Source organism: Eptatretus burgeri, chromosome 8 (genome assembly GCF_056783735.1).
Source record: "Eptatretus burgeri isolate ZD-2024b chromosome 8, Ebu_testis_v1, whole genome shotgun sequence".
Taxonomy (NCBI): Eukaryota; Metazoa; Chordata; class Myxini; order Myxiniformes; family Myxinidae; genus Eptatretus; species Eptatretus burgeri.
In genome coordinates, this window is record NC_140968.1 from 56,958,360 (window position 1) to 56,985,885 (window position 27,526).

General features: G+C 44.3%; 1 protein-coding gene across 8 annotated transcripts in view; it reads left to right on the forward strand.

Moving 5' to 3' along the window:
- Positions 1 to 27,526, forward strand: part of BBS9 (Bardet-Biedl syndrome 9) — a 123,675-nt gene that overhangs the window by 14,190 nt on the left and 81,959 nt on the right. For 3 of the 8 annotated variants that reach the window (XM_085892176.1, XM_085892175.1, XM_085892169.1), the window contains exons 2-5: positions 8,116 to 9,249; positions 12,862 to 12,994; positions 19,490 to 19,640; positions 23,590 to 23,654. In XM_085892176.1, the coding sequence (XP_085748302.1) occupies positions 9,247 to 9,249; positions 12,862 to 12,994; positions 19,490 to 19,640; positions 23,590 to 23,654 (352 nt within the window). In that variant the 5' untranslated portion in view covers positions 8,116 to 9,246. Of the gene's footprint in view, positions 1 to 6,411; positions 7,898 to 8,115; positions 9,250 to 10,988; positions 12,680 to 12,861; positions 12,995 to 19,489; positions 19,641 to 23,589; positions 23,655 to 27,526 lie in introns of those variants that run through there. The other 5 variants (XM_085892170.1, XM_085892172.1, XM_085892174.1 and 2 more) reach the window with 5 other exon arrangements.

The window sequence follows — 27,526 nt, forward strand, 5'->3', positions numbered from 1 at the left end:
TCCCCCCGTAGCTTCGCCTTTGACCCCCTCCCTTTGACCTTTCACCTCGCTCCCCATTGGCCCGAGAAAAAGTGGGCGTGAAGGCTTTTTGATCCACAAATTTGCATATATCGATCGTCCTGGAGGCGGGGCCAAATCGCCCCTCGCTCACCGATTGGACGGCAAAAAGTGGGCGTGTGTCGTTTTTGATCCGTTTTTGAAGCACAAAATCCGTGATTTTGTACACGCTGTTCGACGCGCGCCCTGCACGAGTCCAACACCGGTACCCACAGCGGGGCAAGAACGGTGGCGATGCTACGGTTGCGAGGTGTGACGTGAAGGTCGTGGCGGTTGTGGTGAAGCGGCGTTGTGGTTGGTGGTTGATGTTGTGGTTGTGGTGGTAATCATGGCGGTTGGTCCAAAATAAAGATAGTAAAAGAAAAACGGCTATCCTGAAGAGTCGCAGCTCGCATAAATGACATGTATTCCCACTCGACAACGGGTTTGGGCCTAACTACACATGTACTTACCGAGATACCTCACCTAAGGGACCTGAATGGTGGTTTGCGAATTTGGTAACCACAACAATATATATATATATATATATATATATATATATATATATATATATATATATATATATATATATATATATATATATATATATGTATATGAACTGGGCATTTAGCCTTTTTGTGTGCAGTGTAATTTGTGCGGCCATTTGAGGTAAGGGAGGGGATGGGGGGGAACATACAGCAGAAACAGACTTAACTAGACACCACCAGGATTTGAAGGGATATGTTGTGTCTCAAAGTCAGCCCACACACAGATTCTTCAGCTCAACCGTTTTCAATGGCGTCTACTACTGCCCTTACTCCACAGCTCTTTTCAACACTCTCGGTTCCGCCTTGTCTGTTCCGGTTCATCATGCAGTCATTAATATTCATGTAACTCCCAATACCACAGGATACAGGTTGAGAGTTCAGACTTGAGATGAGAAAGATGTTGTTTTCTGGCTCTCCTTAGGGTAGATACACACTTGTTCTGAGCTTGTGGAAGGAACTGAAATTGCCTTAGTTGGATTAGCCTTCCATGAGGCGAAGGCAAGTTGTTTCAGGACAACTGCCTCACCGCAAGCTTCATTGTCCCATGGGCAGGAGGAAGGGTAGGACAACTGAAGACAAGATCGGATAAATCTGTGCATGAGAGAGATCAATTTTTTTTTGAAAGAATTTCCAGGACGAGCTGATGTCAGAAGAAGTCGAGATAGCAGACCAGTCCAGAAGTTTGATGGCTGCTTGACGTCCCTGCCAGTCGGCCCGAGTGAAATGCCAAACTCGACGGCACTGAGGTGGTTTTCTAATAACAGCGAGAGAGATGTCGACTTTGACAAGCATATGGTCAGATGAACCGATGAGAACTGAGGAAGAACAGCAGATATTTTCAGTGGAGTTGGTAAAAATCAAATCCATAAGAGATGGAGTTGAGATCCAGGTCGGAAAGATGACAGATTGTATCAATCCCAATGAGTCACAGAAATCTTTTACTGAAGTGCCATGACAGGTAATAGAGGTACCCACACCCAGTCAACTCGCATGATGACAGTTGAAGTCATCACATATGAGGAAGAGAGAGTTAGGATGAGAGGATAGAAGTTGGTCCATGTTTTCTGAGAGTGAGATGTAAATGGAGTCATCACTGTTTGGTGGACGGTATAGCACACATATAAGCATGAGTTGGGAGTGGAGGGGAAGCCGTAGCTAGAGGTATTACTGTTGGTGTGGGCGAGAGAGGGCAGTGCGTAGTGATTGAGGAAGAGAGTCTTTGATGAAGAGAGCAACTCCACCACCAGGATGCGGCTCAGGTCTGTCATACCGGAGGAGGGAGTAACCAGGGAGACAAACTAAGGAGTCAGAGATGTGATTGTGTGTGATTAAACGCCATTTTGTTTCTAGTCAACATGAATCAATGGGTTCCATTCTGTGAGAAAATAATTTGACATGATTGCATGGTGTTTTAGTGGCAAAATATGATAGAAACATCAACGTGGGAGAAAGACCTCTTTCATGATGGCCAAATACAGTTATTATGTGCTCACAGAATAATGAACTCAGAAGTCAACTTATCGTCATCTTGGATTCAGGGAAAGTTTGATAAAGTGCAAGAGCCACAGTGCTAATCACATGCACACAAGGCATAACAGACATGCCACTGTGAATGGCGCACCACACAAGGCAAGGATAGATAGATATTGTTACGGCTGTGGAAATTCGCAGAACACCATATAGGTCCTTAGTTCAGTTATGACGATAAGTCCGTGTTCAGTTAGATTTCCCCACCGTTGTTTAATGGGATTTATCCGTGTGGACAGGGCTGTGATCTTTGAGTTAGCCGTTTTTCTTTTACTATCGTTTTTTTGGACCAACCGCTTCACCACCACCACCTCCACCACCACCTCCACCACCAACATCGCTCTCATCAACCGCTTCACAACAACCACCACCACCACCAACACCTCCACCGTCGCATTCACACAACCACCTTAACCACAAGCACCCAACCACACCACCCTCACGACCACTACACAATGCCAACCACGCCACCACTACAACAACCACGATCACCTCAACCACCAACCACGATCGCCTCAACCATGCCACCTAAACCACCACCGCATTTTCTACCTCAGCACGGTTGCCAGAGGCCTGGCCTTCGTCGAGGGAAAGCAGGTGATCCCCGTTTCCCCCTCCCCACCAACGAATGGCATCTTCGCTGACAAATGCGGTGGATTTCACCCTGCAAGGGACAAGGGTGAAAACCCAAGCAATGAAGCAGGCAACGATGCGAGCGTCCCCAATTTTTGGTGGGAAAACGCTCCCTTCAGGAAGGTTCCCGTGTGTACTGCAAATAGGGGTGGGAGTTGAGAAGGGGCGGGGCGTGGGTATAAAAAGGAGGAAGGCGAGCGCGGAAAAGAAGAGTGGGAGAGTCGTCACCAGGAACGCGAGCGCTGAGGAGAATATATCTCTCTCTCTCTCTCTCTCTCTCTCTCTCTCTCTCTCTCTCTCTCTCTCTCTCTCTCTCTCTCTCTCTCTCTCTCTCTCTCTCTCTCTCTCTCTCTCTCTCTCTCTCTCTCTCTCTCTCTCTCTCTCTCTCTCTCTCTCTCTCTCTCTCTCTCTCTCTCTCTCTCTCTCTCTCTCTCTCTCTCTCTCTCTCTCTCTCTCTCTCTCTCTATCGTGAGCGAGGTGGTGCTCCGGACTGAGGGCTCTCTGGGTCGGTCGTGATGAGAACGGGCGAAGGAGGACGGAGCCCCAGGAAATCACCACACGGTCACGTTTTCCTTCCTTCTTTTTCTTTTCGTATGAGAGATGTGGCGCTGTGTCCTTAAGTAAACCTGTTAAATAATTGTACATAATAAATAGACAACAGTTGTAGTTCTTCTTGTCGTGCTTTTGTTGATTGCATTGCTTTTCTTTGCCTTGCATAAATGCATGCGTGTTTCACCTTTTCCATTGCATTACTGTGTACGTGTGTAAATAATAAATGTGCGTGTTTAAATGTTAACCCGTTCGTTGTGTCCTCTTTCCCCAATTTAACCGTCGTATTGCTCTCGGAATTTAGCGGGCTTTTAAACAGCCGATAATAGAATTGGGTCCAAGAGGCCTGGCAATAATACATCGCTCATTTATCCCAGAACAGAATGAACCGCTTAAGCGGTTCGTGTCCAAGCAGGCCTTCGTTGAGGGACGGTCTCTCGGTAGTCTGCCCGCGCGAATACTTGGTATATCGATAATTTGGCGATTGACCCTGTCACGCGCGGGTAGAGTGTTGACTCGGCCGTGGTGTGCGCTTGGAGCACACCCATGACTGGTTTTCGGCGTTGTTCCGGAAAGTCGCGACTGAATTGTCCGTCCGGTGGGCGAGACGGCCGCCATTGGCTAAAGCGGCTGTTCGCACGCTGGGCGGGCGGCAAATTCATAACACTGTTGTCAAGGAGTGGGAAACATTCATTCCCCTCCATTCATTCATTCAAGTGAAAAGGTGTGTGTGAGTGAAACACCCTGTGCAAGTGAAAGGCCGTGTGTGTGAGGTCGCTGCATGTGAGGGAGATGGCGGTCGGCATGCGGGAACATGCAACCGCATGTCCCGGTGTGAGTGTCATGGCGAGGTGTGTGAGCGTCGAGGCACGTGAAAGTTTGTGCGCGAGAGTACGACGACAACGGTGCCTGACGGTGGACAAAGGCCGAGTAGCGGCCGTAGCTGTTTTGGGTACTGCGCCGGGTTTGCATGGCAGCGCGCGCAAGGTCCGTGCTGTGCTACGCACGAGGCCACCACGTGCGCCCCTGCGGGAGTGAAACCCTGTCCGTAAACGCCGCGGTGGATTCGAGCCGACCCCGCAGACGGACAGAAGGTAGGCTGGATAGACGGATTTGGACCGGATGGGTTCTCCACGCGAGCGAGTTTGTAAAGCTCCGACGAGTAGAGCACATGTGTTCGCGTGGGGAACCCCTCGAAACGCGAGGCTTGTTTTGAATGCTCAGGGTGACGTCGTGGCTGCATGGTTGAAATCTGGCAGGAGGGGAAATCCCTGCCGGATGGTTCCGTCCAAGGAGGGATGAGGTGCGCGAACAGCTGCCATGACCTCACGGGGAGAAAGCGCAGTTTGCGAGTTGCCGTGCTGGTGCATGCAAAAAAAGAAAAGAAAAGCAAGCCTCGCTTCGGGTGAACAGGATTCCCTGAGCAAGGGGTGGAAGACCCCCCTGCCTCGGGCACAGGACTGGAACTAGTCAGGGGGATGGGTTAGTGTTAGACCGGCTCCATGGGGCAGGGATAAGTCCTCATGGGGCCCGTGGAATGGATTAGTTAGAGGGATTTTAGTCAAATTTTGGATGGAAAATGGGATTTTGAGGACACGGACTGGTTTTGAGTATGTAGAGGGGACCTAGCTTAGCTACGTAGTGTTAAATGGAACGTGCTATAGTTTAAGGGATGACGAGGGAGCACGAGGTAGTTATTGGATTTAGTGAAGAAGAATGGCAGTGGTCAGCCATGTGAGAGATGAGTTGAAGAGTGGAAAATGTACTTGATGAGTGAGTGAGGCCAGCAAGCCTGAGTGTATGGAGCGAATGTGGAATGCATGGTGCGATGAGTGATTGGGGGGAGGAGTGATTCCCACCCAAGGGACCCCGGAGTCAGTATAATGTGAGTTAGTGGGTTTGTTAAATTTACAAAATGGAGCTCGTTTTGTTGTTGGTGGGAACGTAGGCTCGAACCCCATTTGGAGGGGTGCAGGAGCCCTGTTGAAGGGCTGGGAGCATGGCTCCGAACGGTGAGTATCACTTAGTGGGTACCCCGGGCACCGGGCTAGTCGGCCACGGTAGGCCAAGGGCCCATGGGGGGCCGGGATAGTGTAGTGGGCATGAGTGGGCCTGTATGATGCAGGGCCCGGGGCGCCATTGGCCGCGTGGGCAGTGCATTCGTCAGGGGCACCCAGGGAAGGGGCCCGGGGCACCAGCCTGCCACGTGAGCATTTCAGGGGAGTAGCCAGGGAGGGCACTCCCCCAGTGTTTAGGGAGCTTATAGGCTCGGAGGCAGTTGCAGGGCCCGGGGGTGCCATAGTTGGAGAATCGGCAGAGGGTAGTTCCTGCCAAGGGAGCCACGCGTCCCAGCCACGAAACCGTGCAAGGGCACGAGGGAAAATTTGAGGGCGAGTCCCCAAATTGTGAGGACACCAACACAGGTGACGGGAATCTTGGTTTATAGAACCAGCAGTTTAAGCGAGAGGCGCTTTTGGAAAACCCCGGGGTAGTTTAAGGTTAATAAATGTTAGGGTAGATTAGGTACCCCTCCGCACCATCCATCCCTTCGCACTCGTTGTGGGCTGCTGGACTCACCTTGGGTCAATAGATCGCTGAGATCTGAGGAGGCCGTTCTGAGGCTTAGTTAGGCCTCCACACAGGACACTAGCTCTCCCTTATTCCCCTCCAGGAAGGGAACGTGGGGGTTGGGAGTAGGCTAGGTGACAGGATAGGTTAGCCGGACAGAGACTATAAAGGGGGTTAGGGAGACGATTTATAATAGGGGAAAATAAAATAAAATAAAAACAAAAAATAAGTTGGGGCTAAATTTATTTTGCAAACTAAGGGGTTGGGTATGGACAGAGACAGGCAAAGGCGATAGGTTGGGAGGGAGACAGTAGGGTAGGTCGGAGCCCGCCTTCCGAGTGGCCAGCACCACCGCAATCCCTCCACCAACTTCCTTGAACAAGACAAGAGGCCGGTCACTTCATCTGCCGGCTGTTTTGCTGCAAGGCCTGTGCCGGTCGCTTCATCTGCCGGCTGTTTGCTACAAAGCCTGTGCTGGTCAGTTCTTCTGCCAGCTGTTTTACTAGAAGGCCTGTGCCGGTCAGTTCATCTGCCGGCTGTTTTGCTATAAGGCCTGTGCCGGTCAGTTCATCTGCCGGCTGTTTTTGCTACAAGGCCTGGGCCGGTCAGCTTCACCACTGGCCCCTTTTGCTACAACGGCCTTGTCTTGCCTTGCCATGCCTTGTCTGCCTGCCTTTGCCTTGCCCCATGCCTGCTAGCCTTTGTCTGCATTTTCCCCCATTTCTGTCCATTACCATGTGTGTCAGGATCATCGCGCGTTCTGCAGGGACTGCCCTGTAGGCAGCCGCATCACGGGACTGCATTGAGCAGTCCGTGCACCGTGTATCCATCCATCCTTCCGCTCATTTGCTTGTGTTTGCTTGTGGCAGTACCATTCACTGTTCTGCAGCAACTGCCTTGCAGGCAGCCGCACAAGGAGACTGCATTTGTGCACCCGTGCACCGTTGTGTTCACTGCGCTCATTCAAGGGGAGGCCTAGGACTGCGTTTGAGCAGCTGGCCACATTCTCTGTCACCTGCATTGGATTCATGAGCCAGAGACTGCATTTGGGTAGCCTGGCTCCCTGTTTCACCAAAGGGCCTGTGGGATGGCATTGCTACATGCTTTTTCCCGCAGAGTCCATCGGTCCTGGGCCATGGTGTAGTGTAAAATTATAAGTTAAGTTAAGGTTAAAATTGTACATGAGTTGCGCCCACTGCATGTTTGTCATAGCGCCGGCAATTTATTTAAGTCGTCTGTATGAGTGAGTTTGTTTCGTAAGTTACTCAGCCCGTAGGTTATTTATTTTTGGGACACGAATACACTAAATGTCGCATTCAGGGATCCGGAGATAAAACGTACTAGGGGAAACTTACACATGATGGCACACGAAAATTCGACGACTCAGGACGAGTCTGAAAAAAGGGGAGGGGGTAGTGTTCGTTGTGCTCACAGAAAAATGAACTCAGAAGTCAACTTATCGTCATCTTGGATTCAGGGAAAGTTTGATAAAGTGCAAGAGCCACAATGCAAATTACATGCACACAAGGCATAACAGACATGCCACTGTGAATGGCGCACCACACTAGGCAAGGATAGATAGATATTGTTACGGCTGTGGAAATTCGCAGAACACCATATAGGTCCTTAGTTCAGTTATGCCGATAAGTCCGTGTTCAGTTAGATTTCCCCACCGTTGTTTAATGGGATTTATCCGTGTGGACGAGGCTGTGATCTTTGAGTTAGCCGTTTTTCTTTTACTATCGTTATTTTGGACCAACCGCTTCACCACCACCACCTCCACCACCAACATCGCTCTCATCAACCGCTTCACAACAAGCACCGCCACCACCAACACCTTCTCCACCACCGCATTCACACAACCACCTTAACCACAAGCGCCCAACCACACCACCACTACAACAGCCACGATCACCTCAACCACCAACCACGATCGCCTCAACCACCAACCACCACAACCATGACGCCTCAACCACTACCGCATTTTCTACCTCTGCACGGTTGCCAAAGGCCTGGCCTTCGTCGAGGGAAAGCAGGTGATCCCCGTTTCCCCACACCCACCTCCACCCCTCACCTCTCTCTCTCTCTCTCTTCTTTTTTTTCATTCTCTCTCTCTTCTTTTTTTTTCATTCTCTCTCTCTCTCTCTCTCTCTCTCTCTCTCTCTCTCTCTCTCTCTCTCTCTCTCTCTCTCTCTCTCTCTCTCTCTCTCTCTCTCTCTCTCACCCACTCACTCACTCTCTCGCGGTCGCTGAGGATCGTGAGCGAGGTGGCGTTCCGGACCAAGGGCTCTCTGGGTCGGTCGTGACGAGAACGGGCGAAGGAGGACGGAGCCCCAGGAAATCACCACACGGTCATGTTTTCCTTCCATGTTTTTCTTTTCGGGGTTTTCTTATGAGAGATGTGGTGCCGTGTCCTTAAGTAAACCTGTTTAAGTAATTGTACATAATATATAGACAACGGTTGTAGTTCTTCTTGTCGTGCTTTTGTTGATTGCATTGCTTTTCTTTGCCTTGCATAAATGCATGCGTGTTTCACCTTTTCCATTGAATTACTGTGTACGTGTGTAAATAATAAATGTGCGTGTTTAAATGTTAACCCGTTTGTTGTGTCCTCTTTCCCCAATTGAAACGCCGTATTGCTCTCGGAATTTAGCGGGCTTTTAAATAGCCGATAATAGAATTGGGTCCAACGAGGCCTGGCGATAATACACCGCTCGGTTATCCCAGAACGGAATGAACCGCTTAAGCGGTTCGTGTCCAAGCAGGCCTTTGTTGAGGTACGGTCTCTCGGTAGTCTGCCCGCGCGAATACTTAGGTATATCGATAATTCGGCGATTGACCCTGTCGCGCGCGGGTAGAGTGTTGACTAGGCCGTGGTGTGTGCTTGGAGCACACCAGTGACTGCTTTTCGGCGTTGTTCCGGAACGTCGCGACTGAATTGTCCGTCCGGTGGGCGAGCCGGCCGCCATTGGCTAAAGCGGCTGGGCGGGTGGCAAATTCATAACAATATACTGTCATGCCGGTGCCTCACAGGCAGGGTGATTCATCAGTGTACAAGCCATCCGTCGAATGGACGTTCGGCCAGGTGTCCTGTGTGCTACCATTTTGATGTTAAAGAACCCATGGTGTTCTTTGCTGAGAGTAGGCAAGCTATCACCGCCACCCTGGCTAAATTACAAATTCCTGTAATAACTAACTGCTGGGAAGGCAATGGCAAACCACCTAGTATATCACCTTTGTTAAGCAGCCAAGGACTGCCTTCAGGCACAGCACACAACCAATCAATTAATCAATCGGTCTTCTCAAGCTCTTTCTCTTTTTTTCATTCACAGTTGTTACCCTTTCTAATCCTCTACTCTCTCGATCGTGTGCGCATCTGGCCTGGATGGTATGTCTCAATTTCTGTCTTTTACTTCTTTCAAATTTCTGCATTCTGTCACTTCCTGTGTACTTCTACTAACATGCTCCATACACCTCAAATTAGGCACCCATCAGGGTGAACATTGACTCGCAAATTACACTTACTTTTGCCCCAGGTTTCTGTGATATGTTTTAAGGTGAAATAAATCCTGTCTGATTGCATGCTTATTCTGAATTCTGATGTGTTGGAAGAATGAAAGAATCATTATGTAATATAATCTCCCTTTTTGGCACAGAGAAAGACAGCTTAATGAGTAAACGGACACACTATGCTCCACACACAATGGGAACAGGTTTGGTATGCCGTGCTCGATGGAAACAAAATTTCTTCTCATTCAAAGTTGTCGCGACTCTCTATATATTGGGACTCTAATGTGAACAACCACCCCTGCTGGAGACAAAGAGGATTACTAGTCATGACACAAGATATATTTTCCCCCCCCACCCCCCACTGACCACACTTCCCCTGGCTGCTCCTACAGGAAGTGGGTGTTTCTAGTTCCCAAAATCGACCACTTGGAAGAAAATGCTTGTCATGTGCACCTTGTATCGGAGGTTTCCTCTTCTTTTTCTTACTTCTAACTGTCTGCAGACCTTCATCCTCTTCTTATTTTTTCTCTACTTTCTCTTCTTATCTCATTTATAACCAGGCAATTCTATGCCAGCCAAACCAGGCCCAAGCAGCTCAGCTGGATGGAGAGGGGAGTTTGGATTTGAGAGAGGGAAGGCTATAATCACACAAAGGAGGGGTATATGGATATATCCAGGCTTCCGGGACTGTAGTTTGGTTAACAGATGGCCTCATGTGTTTAGTTATAAAGCTCTGCCACAACAAGGCAAAGCAGGCACCACAGAACTCATAGTGGTGTTTTCTATAGCAATTATACACCATCGGGGGCCATCCACCCTTTCCCGTGCACGTAACAATATTTTACCAAATCAGCACTCTTGCTATTTCTTCATTTTTAAGTGTGATGTGAAATATTCACAAAATGCTGTCTTGCATTACTTTTTCCCTTTTTTTACATAATATACAACATAAGTGAGAAGTGAAGGGTTATAAGAAGGATTCCTTTCACATCTTCAGATGCAAAGGGCTGCCTTGTAGTGTAGTAGATAGTAGAAAAATCGTGCAAATTATGATACAAGCATCAAATTTAGCATTTCTGTTCTGCAGGGCTTTCTGATGAAATCTGCCCGATTGGCAATTTGAAAATCCAAATTTTGAAAAAAAAAAAAAAAAATTAAAAAAAAATTTGAAGTCACAGCTGGCTGAAATTCTTGAAGCGCAAGTGAACATCCCAGACAGAGAACGAAGGAGATATGCAGTCATCATTGATGGCTCAGCACTTATCAATGCCCTACCTCCACACACTTCAAAGATATTTGATGACTATGCTAAAGAAGACATCATCCCAAAGGTGGAATCCTATGGTGCCAGGTATGAAAGGGTGGACGTAGTGTTTGATGTGTACAAGAAGTCAAGTCTGAAGTCTGAGGCAAGGTCGAAAAGGGGGCAAGGAATCAGAAGAAGAGTGACAGGAACCAGTAAGGCCCCAAGTAACTGGAGAAGCTTTCTTCGAGATGACAGCAACAAGACTGAGCTGTTTCACTTCCTTGCGGAAAAGATCTGTCGTGTGATGGCAAAACCTAGCAAGTCCGGTTTTGGTCAAATTTGAGTTAGACCCATATCTGGACTTACTAGGTTATTCCTGTCCAGATATGGGTCGAACTCAAATTTGACCAAAATCGGACTTGCTAGGTTTTGCCATCACATGGCAGAGATGTGTGAAGCACAGACGACAAGCACAGTCATTGTCACAAAAGGAGAAGATGCCATTAGCAACACAAGGAAGTGACTGGATGCTGTGTCTCCATGTTGTCATGAAGAAGCTGACACTCGAATATTTGTACATGCCAGGGATGCAACCACGGATGGCAAGTCCATTATCATTAAGGCTAATGACACGAACGTACTCGTCATAGCAATATCTGTACTGCCATCCTTACAGGAACTAGGTCTTGAGAACATGTGGATTGCCTTTGGCCAAGGAGCCAAGGCACGATGGATTCCAGTCCATGAGGTAGTTTCTGCAATAGGGCCTGAGAAAGCGAGAGGGATCCCATACTTCCATGCGTTCACTGGATGTGATGTCGTGTCTGCCTTCCGCGGTAAAGGGAAGAAAACTGCATGGCAGACTTATAACGTCTTTGATGATGTTTCTGAAATATTCACCAATCTCAGCCAGCATCCAACATTGATTTGTGATGTTAACTTTTTTGAAGTTTTTTTTTTTCTTCAAATTTTTCAAAATTTGGATTTTTAAATGGCCAATCAGGCAGATTTGATTATAATCCCCTGGAGAACAAATATGCCAAAATTGATGCTTGTATCATCATTTGCACGATTCCTCTCAAAAATTGCTGTTATCTGCCCCACGATAGGCAGCTTATGCTTGGATAGAGAGCACAATCCTGGATGGGTCGCCACTCCGGCGTAGGATACTCATCCTTTCCAGTAAGTTGGTACTCATTTTGCCGACCTCAGAAGGATGATAGGCTGATTCAACCCACCTGATGTTTTGTAACAGCATGACAGGGGCTCAAACTCAGGACCCTAAGAACTTAAGCCAATCACCTTAATCATGATGCTTCCAGGCTTGTGGAGAGTTGCATGTGTTAAATAATGTTTAGAATTTCATATGGAAGGAAGGAGGTGGTGGGGGAAGTTAGGGCTAGTGAAACGTTTTTGGAGTAGCGCACATGGCCCCTGCTTAAAGCGCTTGCTTTTCGTGATGTTTTGTCGAAATTCCATTGAGATTACAAACTTTATCCTTCAGAGTACATGTGAAAACTGCCTGTATTGTCTGCTACAATTCACTTGTGGACTTTAAATATGCCATATTTCCCTTTAAAAAGACTCAGCCACTGTGTGCCAGTATCTTATATTCAGGTACAGGATTATAAGTTCCTGGCCTGGTTGAGGGATGCTTTGGCAGTACGCTACATGTGCAGGGTGCATTATAAGCAATGTATTCAATATTCTAAGAGCTGTTTGTGTGTATGTGTCACCCTTTTTCTTAGAGATGGCCAAAACGGATCTTCGTCAAACGGATCGAAACAGTGTTTTGGGCAAAATAAAAAATTTGAAAATTTTGAAAAAAAAAAAAGTAGGATTGTTTTGGAATTCTTTTTTTAAAAATTGCTCTATAGTGCCCAGGCCTTTGTAGCTATGTCAAAGGTAATATTAAATGATCACTGACCCCATTCGTTAGTTGGTGTAGGGAAGTGTTTCAGGTCCCCTCCAAAAAAAAAGAAAGTGATATCTTCAAAATACCAACAGAATTGGAACAGCACTGGACAACGCCAGGTACCCCAGCGAGTCATTTATAACCAAGGTGTGGGTTAGCTCTTTTTGCCTTCTGCCATGAGACATACATGTGTAAATACAATGGAGATTATTATGACAATGTCAATTTTTAAATTATGACTAGTGCGCGAGGGAATGAAAAAGTGGGATAAAACTTGAGCTTAATGTGCACTATTCCCACCCAACATACGATCACCTCATGTGTTCCAGGACGTCACTGTGAATCTGATCATGTCATTGTTCAAGGCCCGGGAATGGTGGTCTTGTTCTATAGGCCAACAGGAGGAATTTGACCACGGTTGTCTGTGTATAAGCAACATTGACAACAGCACATCTGGGCAAGGTCAGCATACTAACCATGCTCTTTAAAATGTCAAATGTTTTCATTGCTCCATTAAATGAGCAATCTACATCAAAATGGTGAATGTATGTCATCCTCAAAACAAGTGATTTCCTGTCGAAGAATGTAATTTGTAGATAAAAGAGCAATTCAACCTTTTTGAAACCGGGTAATCCAATCCATAATTGTCAACTGACTTAAAAATAAAACTTATCGATGGAACGATTTGTTCAATGGTGGGGGCCTCTCCAATATCGAGTCAAAAATGGATAAGGTTCTAAAAAAACAAAACCTTCTACTTTGCTTATTAGTTGCTAATTGAATAAGCAGAACCATCCCAGCAGAAGAAGAAGAATGATTTATTTTCGTGAAATTTAACAGGCAAATATTTTCAGGCATGCTGCATTCAGTGTCACCGTTGGTTTTAAACAATGACTTTAATTATCCGGAACCTTTGTTTTAATATGAGGGTGGGACTTGTGGAGGAGCTGAATGACAAAAAGGCAACGGGTTTAAAAATTCCCAAAACGGTATCGGGGAATGAACGTACACATGGAGGAAAGGAGGAATAACAAAACATAAGTGTCAGTGGCCTGGAGAAGAACAGAATGGGAAACAATGAGCGTGTTTAGAAGAGATTGTGGATGTGCATGGGTGAGTGCATGAGGCATTGAAGGGCCGCATGTTTGAAAGGATTAAAGTGAGGAGTTTGAGACAATGGACACAGGAAGGTGGTGACACAAAAGGGAGATTATATTACGATTATATTACGGGAGAATAAGGGGAAGAATGAATGCAGGTGGAGAACCAGTCTGGACTTTATTTCTTGAGGAACATGCACGATCTGTGGTGGAAATTGGAGGGTAAAGGTCGGAAAGGTCAGATGTAAGCTTCAGGGTGCCCAGTGGTCCCACATTTCCCACATTTCCCACATTTTGCAAAATGTGTCCCACATTTTTGAAAAAAATCCCACATTTCCCACATTTCCCACATTTTTGTCAGACCTTTAAAAATTGTAATGGCTGCAGCAGATGTTTTAGCATTGTTAAGCCCAAAAATGTGATAGGGTTTTGCACCCTTGGCCTCTGGAGCATTTTTTTAGGTGTCATTTAATGCACTTTCAATCTTTCTGCTGTGGTAATAAATATAAATAATTGATGGATATCATGGTTATTATAAAATAACACATTTCTCTTCATCATCATGTTCACTGTGTCTGTGATGGTTTTTTTTTAATTCTGAAAGTGTAAGACAACACCATATTGTGATTGCGTATTTATAAATGGCTATTAAAAGATGTACCATTTGAGGTACTTATTTGGAATACTGGTAATGCTGGTACATGTAATGTTAACATTCACAACAATTTAACTTGCATATAAGGTGTTTTTTCCCCTTTCATGATACATGTATATTGGATTGTTGCTTGGCATATACATGTATATACAATTCCTTAACCTATTTGCTTTCCTGCTTACAGGTGTAGCTGTAGAATCTGTTTTATAAGCAAGAGAACATATTATTAATTCATCAAAATGCCACGACATACAACAAAATTTAATGAAAATTGGATGAATAGTGTGGACAAGAATGGGCATGTGCTTAGCCAGTGGGTACAAAAGAAATCAGACCAAGAAGCTCATTGTGCGTTATGCAAGAAAGACATTGATATTAGCAATGGTGGTGTTTATCAACTGCAAAGACATGTTGAAGGAACAAAGCATATTAGAGTGGCTAAAACTGCAATTGCATCTGGACAGTCAAAGCTGAAAATTGGGTCAGGTGGGGTATATTTGTCACAAGCATCAACCTCTGGAGAATCCCAAAAATGGACTCTTTCACACCAGGACAAAGTTACAAAAGCAGAAGCTATATGGGTCATGAAAGTTGCACAAGACAATTTATCTTTCAGATCATGTGATAAGATAGTTGAAACATTTCAAGAAATGTTCGCCGACAGTGATGTTGGAAGGGATGTGAAACTTAACTGTAGTAAAGTCTCATATGTAGTGTCACATGGACTTGGTTCTTTCTTTCATGAAGATCTTGTTACAAAGATTAGGAACACTTCTACATTTTATGCCATCTTGTTAGATGAAACTACTAATGACCAGATGAAAAAGCAACTAGATATCCATATTCGTTTTTGGAATGACACACGCTACCTGAAGTCAAAGATGTTGGGTCATGCAACAGCTCAAATTCTGAGGGACACCCTTTCAGACGCATTGGAAGAAGATGATCTTGATTTTAAAAAAACATGATTATGCTGGGAATGGATGGACCTAATGTAAACAAAGCATTATGGGAAAAATGGATGCAGACTGCAAGGCTGCAGGTTCCCATGGGCTTGTTGATGTAGGATCATGCAACATACACACAGTACACAATGCATTTGGAAAAGCAATGGGTGTTCTAGAATCGTGGGGCATAGACAGTTTTCTTGATCAGCTATTCAAGTTCTTCCATCAAACGGCATCACGTAAAGAGGACTACTCCCAAATTCAAGCATTGGTGGAGGTGGAGAACCATGTTCTTCTACGCTATGTTAGCAATTGGTGGTTGAGCATTGGCCCTGTATTGGAAAGAGTGATAGAGCAATGGAAAAGTTTGGTTGAGTACTTCACTGTCTTCCTCCCAAAAGAAAATGTGAAACTGCTTATCTCTAGTCAGATACAAAGACGTTAGAAAACAGCTGTGTGACCTGACCCTGCTCAGATTGCACTTCTTGCAGTACCTTACCAGTGCATTTAATGGATTCCTCACTCTTTTCCAGTCTCAAGAGCCACTCATACATGTCCTTTATTCAGAGCTCTCAGATCTCTTGAAGAAAATACTTAAGAAATTTCTGAAATGTGAAGTCATAAAAGAGAAAGAAGGCCAAGATTTGCTTGATACTGACATTATGAAGAAGGACCTGATGTTATCCAATGACCGCATTGCCATTGGTGAATCAACAAGACAGCTTCTGCCAAAGAAGAACATCACTCCATTGGATAAAGTTGGTTTCTTCTCCGATGTCAAGGATGCATATGCTGCTGTAGCAAAGCATTTGATTAATCGCCTTCCACTGGACAATTCTTTGCTGAGGCGATTACGTTTCTTACATCCACTGATGAGACAGCAGGAGAAATCAATGGATTCTATCAAAGCAGCTGCCTGGAAATTTCCTCATATCTTTTCTGATAAAGACATAGATCAAATTGGTGATGAATGGATGCTTTACCAGGCTGAGAATGAAATCAATGAATCCTGGTTCATGGAGGAAGGAGGCTCATATCAGAGAGTTGATAGATATTGGGCCAGAGTGTTGGATGTGAAGACCTCTACTGGCAAAGAGAAGTACCCCATTCTTGGACAGTTTGTGAAAGTTGTTTTGGCCATATCACATGGACAGGCTGATGTTGAAAGGGGTTTTTCACTGAACAAATATACAGTCACTTCACAGAGAACCCATCTGAGTGAAAATGCTGTGAATGGTTTGAGAACCATAAAAGATGCAGTGACCCATAATGGAAAGGGTGAACCATGCCAAGTTCCAGTTACCAAATCGATGCTGGAGAGTGTGCGCCAAGCACATAGGAAATACAAAGCAGATAGAGATGCAAAACAGGAGATGGAGAAACAGAAGCTAAAAAGAGAAGCTGAAGAAAAAGAGCAGCAAAAAGCAAAGGATCAGATGGAGCTCCAAAAGACTGAGGAGAAAAAACTCGGGGAACAGAAGGACAGACTTCTACTAGACCTGAAAATAGCTGATAAACTTGTGGCTGAAGCGAATTAACGTCTGAAGAAAGCTCTGGCATCAAAATCTCAAAGAATGGTAGAAATTTGTGAAACTCAGGCCCTCCTTGAATCAGGACATAATAAGCTGTCACAAACCAATTCCAGCTTGGAAAAATTGGAAAAAAAACTATCTCATTGCAGAAAAAGAAAATTGTAATGTGGGTGATCAGTGTGATCTGCCTCTCAGGTCAGGGTGATGGTGTTAGTGGTGATGGGAAATAAATGGAAACAGTCCTAATGTTTTTTTTTGTTTGAAGGAGTTAATCTGTTAAATCATAAACCATGTAAATAAGTTTCATTGAAATAAAGTTTTTTCATGGGTGCTATGATGACTTTGCTTTGTTCAGCCATTGAACCTGGCATCATGTATGGTATCACATTTATATATTATGTTCTTTTGCATATGAATACGGCTATTTTCACTTTGTAGCATTAAAGCCCTCACCGAACTAAGACAGATTTATTTTCACATGTTATTTATAATTCAATGCGAGGGAAATGATTTTCTGATTTTTTTTCTCCATAATAGTAATACTGTTTATATTTTATGTTCTAAAGCCCACTTGGTACTGATAGTTGTACTCTAGAATGTAACCAGTTTGAGTTATAACATCTTAAATGAAAAACTAAAGTGTTTTGAAAGTCCAATATTAATGTTATATTTGCATATTGTACACTCCTGAATTTGTGCATTTTAATTAAGATTACATATACTGTTATATACTGAAACATGTACAATAGTATAAAGGCTTTCATCAATGCTAACCTAATCATGAGGTATACATGATATTTATGCAACCATAGGCTATACATGTACTAAGTAAGATGATGTAACCATACAGACACTATATTGCTTCATGTAGTAGTTATGATGTATATTTTTTAATTGAAATAGGTGGATATAGGATTTTTACTGCTTATAATGTTGATACCATACAATCTGAGCACCCTAATTAGTTTGATAGCTTTAATTGCATTCAAATTTTGAAATCCCACATTTTTTTGGCAGCCACTTGGCACACTGAAGCTTGTATAAAATATAAAGCTCACCAACTTTCCAACGGTGGAAGAGTGGCTGTTCTTGAGAATCTGCCTCCTGACTTGAGATTCCAGTGGTGCGGAAGGCCTTGTTTTTGACTGCCTCAAGAAGAGCAAGGAGGGAATCAGGAGCACCAGCCCATAGTGGGGAGCCATACTCTCTGGTGATCCATATGAAATCCTTGTGCACTGTGATGTGCTAAGTGCAGGTCAGATGCGTGAGAGAAAAACTTAATGGGGACGTGTGAGAAAAACAGTAAGTGTTATGAATATTGGCTGCGGAACGCAGCCGAAGCCAAGTACCAATGGCCCAGGGATGATCCCGGCATATCTTGGTAACAGCTCGCTCCGCCATGCTTGGTTGCTCTGCCCTCTCAGCTTGATGGCATTCGGCTGGGCAAGATATTCGGCTCGGATACGGGATGAAGGAAGAGACCGTGGACGAAAAGATATCTCGACTGAGCCAGATCTGTTCATTTTTATAGAGCCTGGGTGAGGGAGGAGGCAGAAAGCGGATGAAACAACTCTGTAGTCATTTCTGAGCATCCCATTGGTGCATATTGGTGCCATCCCAGAATGTTGCCCCGCCCCACCACACTCCAGAGCCGAAAATGACCTGTTGCCCCTGAGCCCAGCCACGCGACACAGCTCCGCAATTTCCATTGGCCAAGGGTTTTATGAAATCCTCTCCAGCCCTAAATTTTGCACTGGACTCTGTTAGAGCATGGTTATTTAGGGAAACACCAGAGCGACCCGTACGTGTTTGAATGAACCCAGCGCATGTTTGCGCTTCGAGTTACACGCCGAAACACCTCAGCTCGCATGTCCTACATTCCTCCGGCACCCTCAGAGACTGTGGAGAGTGTCCAGAGGGCTGATGGCAGTTGTGGCAGTTATAGTGAGGTGAGGGAAGCGCTGTGGTAAAGCCGTTGATATGTTGGGAGTGGTTGAGGTGATTGTGGTGATGAGGTTGAAGTGGTTGGTAGCAGTTGTGTTTTTCATGACTCGGTAGGGCATAGGTTGTTGTGGGGATTTTGACGAGGCGTTCGTAGTGATCATGATGAGCATTGCAGCGTCGTGATGAGCATGGTGAGTGTTTGAGTTGAGGCATCAGTTGGTTAATGGTGCAATGTTTGAACAGGAAATGGCGTGCGTATGCAAATGAGGCGGCTGCTGTGCCGTGTCTTCCCGACGCTCCTGGTAGCGTTACTTATCTGCATGCATGCATGGCAGGTTTGTGTATGAAATAAAAGCAAGTAAAGCCAGTGAAAAAAAGGAAAGAATATAGGATTGAAGACCTAACTAAAAGCCCTACGCAATGCATGTTGTCCTACGTACCCACTAGACATATGGAAAGGGCTAACAAAACGAATATTAATGAGATAACTGCCTTAGGATCAATATATGTTAGGTGCCATTGCCTCGGAGGAGTTGCGGTTTTGCAGAACCACAACAATATACACTAGTAAAAAGAAGAAGTGAGGATGATGCAACCACTATTTCATTTATGCATTCTGATATAAAGATTTCCCATTTATTTTGGAATCGTTTACAAGCATGTCTGAGAGGCTGCTACTTAGAAGGCCACGTATTGTACTGATGTGCTGTGCCTTTTGCAACACAGCTTTGGTTGTTTTGCTTACTTTTCTAACATTTCCCTCAAATTTCTCATTGCAGATAAGATAATCATAGGAAGCTTTGCGGGACTTCTTCGAGTGTTCCTTCCACAACCCTGTCAGCCAGGAACCACCTACACACCCAATGATCTCTTGTTGGAGCACCAGCTTGAGCAGGCTATTTTACAGATTGCTTCCGGACGTTTTGTTTCGTGAGTATCTCGACAAATCCCTCTCTTGTCAGTGTGTGTGTGTGTGTGTGTGTGTGTGTGTGTGTGTGTGTGTGTGTGTGTGTGTGTGTGTGTGTGTGTGTGTGTGTGTGTGTGTGTGTGTGTGTGTGTGTGTGTGTGTGTGTGTGTGTTGTATAATCAACTAAGTGTTTGCTTCTAAAATCATCACATGGCTTTTCCTTTTTTTTATTTCTGTTGTCTAAAGGATGGAGAAGATACTATCATTGTGAGATAAAGTATAACTCCCCCCCACCCCCCTCAACTATTTCCAAATTTACAGTTTTTCCTTCCAAAGAGTTTGCTTCTCTGTCCATCGTGTCTATGCCGTGCCTCCTGTCCTACCCCTCATTCTTCCCCACATCCTTTAATTTTCCACATCACCCCCTATTTTGTCCATCCACCCTGCTGTTGGTGTTTCCCCCCTGTCTTTCTACTGTTCCTTTTGTTCTGTTGCATCCTGATCTATTCTGTGTTCTAGCTCTTCCACGAGTAAATCCCTTTTTCCGAAAAATAAATTCCCCTTTTTGATATCTCGCCTGGCCATTAGGAACTGGATCTATAGCACTTAGGAGATTGGATTATTAACCTGTTAAACAGGGGAATTGGGTCCACGCTTACGTGCCTCAAATGCGGATTGCCAACGGGCTTAATGGTAGTTGCGTTCTTGCTTGGCAATCTTGTTGACAATTCTAATGTGGTCGATGTGTTCAGAGATTCCGATTCACACTAAAAAATTAGTCCAGTGGACGCAGAGACCTGTCTGAGAGTCCAGTGGATGCGGATGCGGAGGATGCGGAAGGGGGGGGGGTGTTGGAAAATGAAAATGTGTCACTTTTTCCTCTTGTAATTACAAAACATATTTTGCTTTGACTCTCTATCACAGTTAATAGTGTTTTTGCCTATGCTTTAATTTCACTATGATCAAAACACTCCCAGAACACTGGAGTATGTGTCAAACACCACATATTTTCCAAGATTGTAATAAATTTAGTAAGAATACACTCATGGAGCTTAATTTTATTTTATTTTGGTTTTTTTGCCTTCCTCCCTTCTTCCTTTTTTGCCTGAAAAAAAACCTAAAACATTAAAAAAAAACTCAGCCTTATTGTATCTTCTGTATTACGTGTTCATAGTTGCATAGTTTCTAAAATAGAACATACAAAACAAATTTAGTAAGTCTGATGAAACTGGGTGATAATAAGTGAATTTGAAGATCACATGAATTCAACAGAATTGTGGTAAAGTTAAAACCTTCAAGGTAATCATCTATCTTCCGAAGCAGAGCACTCCACTTTATAGTGATGAAGCAACAACCAACATTGCTTATATCTGCTCATTTACCTGAATATTTAGGCATTTACAACCAGAAATCCTTCTTGTTCAACTGACATGTTTGAATCTTGAAACTTAATCTGCAGCACTCCAAGTAGCCAGTGCAGAAACTAATCTCTCTCTCTCTCTCTCTCTCTCTCTCTCTCTCTCTCTCTCTCTCTCTCTCTCTCTCTCTCTCTCTCTCTCTCTCTGTCTCTGTCTCTGTCTCTGTCTCTGTCTCTGTCTCTGTCTCTGTCTCTGTCTCTGTCTCTGTCTCTGTCTCTGTCTCTGTCTCTGTCTCTGTCTCTCTCTCTCTCTCTCTCTCTCTCTCTCTCTCTCTCTCTCTCTCTCTCTCTCTCTCTCTCTCTCTCTCTCTCTCTCTCTCTCTGTCTCTGTCTCTGTCTCTGTCTCTGTCTCTGTCTCTGTCTCTGTCTCTGTCTCTGTCTCTGTCTCTCTGTGTGTCTCTCTCTCTCTCTCTCTCTCTCTCTCTCTCTCTCTCTCTCTCTCTCTCTCTCTCTCTCTCTCTCTCTCTCCTTCCCCCCCCCCTGGTTGCATCATTGGTTGGGACGTGGTTATGCCGCTGATGCAGTGTCCCCCTTACTAGTACACTGGTGCTCATTTTGCCGACGTCAGAAGGATGACAGGTTGAGTCAACCTCCTGGTGTATTTTAATTCAGCGGCCAACGGGGCTTGAACTCAGGACCCTAGGATCCCAAGCCACCACCCTAACCACTCAGCCAACACCAGGCTGCAGAAACAAATGAGACATTCTATTCCCCCAGTATAATCTGCCACCTGGTGTCAGTCAAGAGAAGTGTTCAAACCACGTGTCGGGTGCATAATGCATCATTAAATCACAGGGAACTCTCACTATTTAAAAATAAAAACTATCGTTTTTCTCTTATAGAATGCAATATGTGGGTGATTTCAATAATCGGTTTAATTGTGGCCTATTATCAGTTTAAAAATGTATCTTAAGCTGATAAATCTCTTCTAGAGGCTGAAAATATGAGTGAATCAACCTGTTCATTTAAAATATTGACAAAGAAGACACCCTGGAGGGGAAAAAGTGACACGTTTTCATTTTCCAATTTCCCACCCCCATATCTAATGCAATTTCTACTGCTTTAAAGCCAGTATCGTTTTTCCCCAAAAAAGCGTTGATCGTGACACTTTATTCTTTGGGTACATGTTTTAAAATTTCACCAGCTACATAATAAGTAAGAAAATCATCATCCCAATGAATGCTGAAGGGGGTGCATGGTGGGTCCTCCTGGGCCCCGGACTAGATTGGGTTTTAAATTAATTTCAAATCTTAATTAAAATAAAATAATTTGTTTTTAATAAAAGCGCTATGGCGAGTAACCCCCGTTCACCGAATGAGGTGGGGCATTTTTGGGTGGACACCACTGTGGCCCCCAAGCAGATGGACTTTGAGGGCGGAGGAGAGTCGCCTCCCCAACCCAGTAGCCAGGAATTCCTCAGTAGCCGAGTGGCAGCAGGCTGTCACAAACACAGCTGGACATTAGCCAGCAAATGGCCTCCATGATGGCCCAACTGATGGGTAAAATAGATGCCAGTCAGGCCAAAATTGGAATGGGCCAAGCCAAATTAAAGGCCAATGGAGTCAACTAGGACAAGATGGCAACTGAGTTGGTTAACACCAGGGCTGCACAATGGCACTTGGTGGCCAGCCAAGCCAGATTAGTGGGTAATCTTGGTGGGCGAAGAGAAGAACAAGGAATGAGGGTGGAATAAGGGAAATTAAAAGAAGATATGGTAGGCAGTAGAAGCAGAGATAAGTTAGAAGATGGGTAGAGGGAAGAATAACTCTGGAGGAGAGAGATAGCAAGGTAAAGAGATAGAAGGTGTAGAGGAGAAGGCACAAGGACGTGTCGAGGCAGTTGGGTTTGGGGGTGAGTGTGACCCAACAGGGAGAGTACACAAGGGTGAAAGCACCGGAGGAGTGGTACGACTGTCTGGAGGAGCCGGCAGTCTCTGCCAGGTCAGTGAACTTCCACAAGGATGATGAGAAGGAGGACCATATCCAGGTTAGAAGAGACTAGATGGGTGCTCCTCCCAGTCAGATATGTGTGTTGGAGAGCACGTGGGCGTGTGTGCGAATGAAGACACTGCGAGAGTGTGAGTATGGTGAATGGTGTCACCAAAGAGGAGGGAGAAGGAACGTCACCTGGGGAGCCAGTAGAAACAGACCAATTAAAGTTGGGGCCAGCACGATGCCCATTTTTGATCAGAATCCATGGCAATGCCCTTTGGATAACTTCATAATATGGAAATGCTGCAATGCTTGTATTAAACACTTTAATGTATCACTACCAGTTTAAGTCTTGTAATTTATATACTTTCATGTTATCACAATAAGACGTAAATAAATGTTTTTTTGTTTTCTTTGCTTGATCATAACAATTATAGTGTTCTTGCCACTGGTACTGGCTAGTCAGATAGCTACCTAGTTAGTGTTGTGGCATCTGTTTTGTATTTGTAAAAAGAGCGATCTCAATTTATATCAGTTACACAGTAAATATGCTTTGCCGTAACAAATTAGTCGAAGAGTTTGCACATGATGTTAAATGAAATTAATCACATGGTGATTTTGCAGTGGAACTGACATGGTGTGCTTGGCAGTGTTACACCCTCAAAAGCTTGCTGTGTACAGATTCACAGGTAGGGCTTTCGAGTGGACGAGCTCCTTTCCTTGTCCTGTGTGCATACTATTTTGAGATTTCTGGCAGGTTGGAGAGACACAAAGTAGATAATGTTATTGGGAGGTACTTTAACATCGAGTCTCATTACTGATGTAGAATTATTACTGATGCCATTTTTGCGGTTGGTGTTTCCCCTTTTCCATTGTGCTCCCTTCCATTTTTCTCTCGCTATTTTCACGAGCCTTGATCATGTGAATGCCTCGCATACTTATGGTGGCATTAAAAGTAATTTACTCACCACCATTGGCCTGGAAATTTTGTTGCGATGTTACTTCCAAGCAGATGAATAAAATGGGGGAGATTTATTCCTCAAGTGATGGGGAATGCTTGTGAAGCAATGTAATTCAAGAGTCGTTTTGCTGACAGCACAGTCTGTTTTAAAAAGGAAGAAACAAAAAAACATTCAAACTCAAAAATGACTTAACTTCAAGCAAATGAAAAAATGCCAGTACAACTTTTAGCATTAATTATTGATTTGGCATTCGTATCATGGTCAAGGATCTCAAATTATATACATCCTCAAGAGACTAATCTCAAGACTCATAATACCCAGTCATCTGTTGATCACACCCATGCATATTTATTTAGTTATTTATTTATCATCCGAGCTGGAACCTGCAAATAACAGTGGAACTGATATTGGACAATGAAATTGTGCTGTAAATATACAGATAGTCGGCTTTGGTTTTGATAAGCACAAATGAGCAATATTACTTGTTGGACAGGTATCACTGTAAAATAATACATCGCCAATCATAATAATATGTTGAGGTTTTGTTGAGGTTAGAGCATCCGCTCATAGTCTGGGATGTTGGCTGTTTGATTCTGACCCCGGCTGAGTCATACCAAATACTTTAAAATGGTATGTGCTGCTTCCTCACTTGGCGCTCAGCATTTAGGGCAGTGATTCTCTACCCTTCCTCTCTCATTTACCGCCTCGTCTTGATGTATTTTGCCATTTACCCCCTTACTCCCATGCAAAAAAATGCATGGCTGGCATAGAGGCACAGAAAAAAAGAAGATGGAACAACTTTATTTTTTAGGTTTTGCACAAAATAAACTTTGATGAAGGAAATAAAAAAACATACCGTCCACTTATATCAAACAAGATCAAACAAAAATACCAGAAGCATTATCAGTGGGAACTCTGCTGATTCATTGAGTCAACCAGTTTATTTATTCGAGGAGCTGTTGATGACAACGCTTCCCTCATGTCGTCATCGGCTTTCAGGCGGTTCCTTGCCTTTGTCTTCATTGCTACTAAAGTAGAGAAACCTGATTCACATTGATAGGTGGTGACAAAGGGAACAAGCACTTTGAAGGCTCGCTGAGTAAGAAGTGGGAATGAATGCGTGAGTTTCATCCAGAAATTAACACCAACTCTATCAAATTCTTCCTTAAGAATAGCAGAGGACTGAAGATCAATCAGCTCCTCTTTTGCTGGGTTGTCATCTCTCATTTCTGACAGATCAGTGGTAAAAGGTCTTCATATCCATCTTTCTGTAGATGCCATGTCTTCTGGAAAGTAGCCAGTGAAGTGATGCTTCAAGATGTTCAAATGTGCTGTGATGTCTTCATTTATTTCAGGTAACGCACCAGGTTCTTCTCTTATGGCCTCATCCAAGTTTGGAAAATTTGCAAAAATTTTTTTGATGAACTCTTCGTGCCCATAAACCCAGCTTTGGCTGCAATGCTTTCATCTTTTCACCTGCTTCAACGATGGTTACTGATTTTCCCTGGAGTTGTTTGTTGACTTGGTTAAGATGGGTAAATATATCTGAGTTACCCTAAAGAGGTGATGAACTTTGAATCAGAAAACTTTTCCCACAGCTTTGAATCCCGGTCACAAAGAAAAATCTCTCCCTCAGTACGGAGCTCAAACACTCGATTAAGAATAAGTCCACGTGAGAGCCATCCCACCTCAGTATGAAGCAAAAGAATTGAATGCACAGAGTCCATCTCATCACGAAAAGCTTTGACCAAGCGGTGATTCAGTGCTGGGGCATGAATGAAATGAACAGCCTCAATAACATTCTGAAAAACCATTTTCAGATTTTTAGGAAGGGTTTTCACAGCTAATGCATATCTGTGAAGAACACAATGCATTGTTATCACATGGGGCGCCTTTTGTTTTACAAGTGCAGTGAAGCCTGATCTAACTCCCATCATGGCTGGGGCTCCATCAGTACAAATTGAACCAACTATGTCCCATGTGAGATTGTTCCTTTCAAAGAAGTCTTCTATTTTCTGCATTATGTCAGCAGCCTTTGTGGTTTGTTGGAGAGTTTCACAGAAGAGAAATTCATCCTTCAGTTCTTTTCCACATGTACCGGACAAAAACAAGCTGTTGTGAAAAATTCGTAACGTCACAGGATTCATCAAGTTGCAAAGAAATTTTTGCTGGGCTAGATTTGATCTGTTCAATAAGTTGTTGACAAATATCTTGAGACATTTCACTAATACATCGATGAATTGTGTCATTAGAAAGGGGAATGTCTTGAATCTTCTGTTTTTTGCTCCTTTCGCACATACATGTTCAACCATGTCTAAGGCACAAGGTTTAATCAACTTCTCGGCAATGTCATGAGGTTTCTTTGCCTTTGCTATTCTCTATGCTACGTGATAGGAAGCTGCAAGCATTGGTTTCTTGTTAGATATGAAGCCATGTTTGGGCAGTGTTCCTGCAGCCCTAAACCTAGCTCTCTTTGCTTCAAAGGTAGCGTGGTCATCAGATACATGGGCAGGTTGTGTCGCTTCCAGGTGCTGTTTTAGCATTGAAGGTTTCAATGAGCCATTTCCAAGAACTTTTGAGCACAGCAGACACTGAGGCTTTGAATGAATATATATGATTTTATTATCAAAAACAAAGGAATTTTAGGGGGGTATGAAAGATAGTTCATCCTCCCTATCCTACATGAATGGTGGAGGGGGGGATGCATCCCCTGTATCCCCCCCCCCCCCCAGGATCTATGTCCATGCCAGCCATAATTTTTCTAAAACAGGCTGACCAGGTATAGTGTATTACAGAATTGATGCTTAATTTTCAGGTATGATATATTTCCCTTCAGCCATTTAAATTTTTACCCCCAGGAGGTAAATTTACCCCTTGTTGAGAATCACTGAAAAACAGACTACCCCATCGGTTGGCATCCTTAAGTAAGAGGAAATTTCTCCTTAATTTCTCCATTGAGTGCAGAGAGAAAAGCAACGCCATAAATATGGCCTCGTTGGTTCCCAGAGGCCCTGAGAAGTTTAGTCACTTCCTCCAAGTTCAATGGCTGTGTTTGTCTGAGGTCGTCTGATGTTGTCTCAGGTATTCATCTGCATGTGTGTGCATAATTTGTGTTGCGTCTCCGACACAAGCTTTAAACTTCTTATTCTCCTCTTCCCTTAATAAGGGATGAGCTCCAATGGTACCAACCTTCTGCCCTGTCTTAACCACAATACTCCTCCACTTACCTCTGTCCTCAGCCAGCTCTCTCCACTCTCCATTCGTTGCCACCTTATTGATATCCCTCCTCACACAATCTTCCCATCTCAGCCACGGTTTTTGTCTTTCCTCCTACCTTGCTCCCTCAACCTATCCGCTCTTTTTGCCATTCTCTCTTACCCCATCCACACCATGTGACCAGTCCACTTTAGCTGGCTTTTCACCAATCATCTGTCAAGTCAATTTGCACACTAATCTCCTCCCTCAGTTCACCCATCCTCCTTAAATCCACCCTCTTCACTCCCATAGTTCTCCTGGCCCAGTTTTTCTTGCAGACCTGCAGCCTTTGTTGTCTCTCTGTCAGTGACACCATCTCAAGACCATAAAGCTAGGTTTGCATT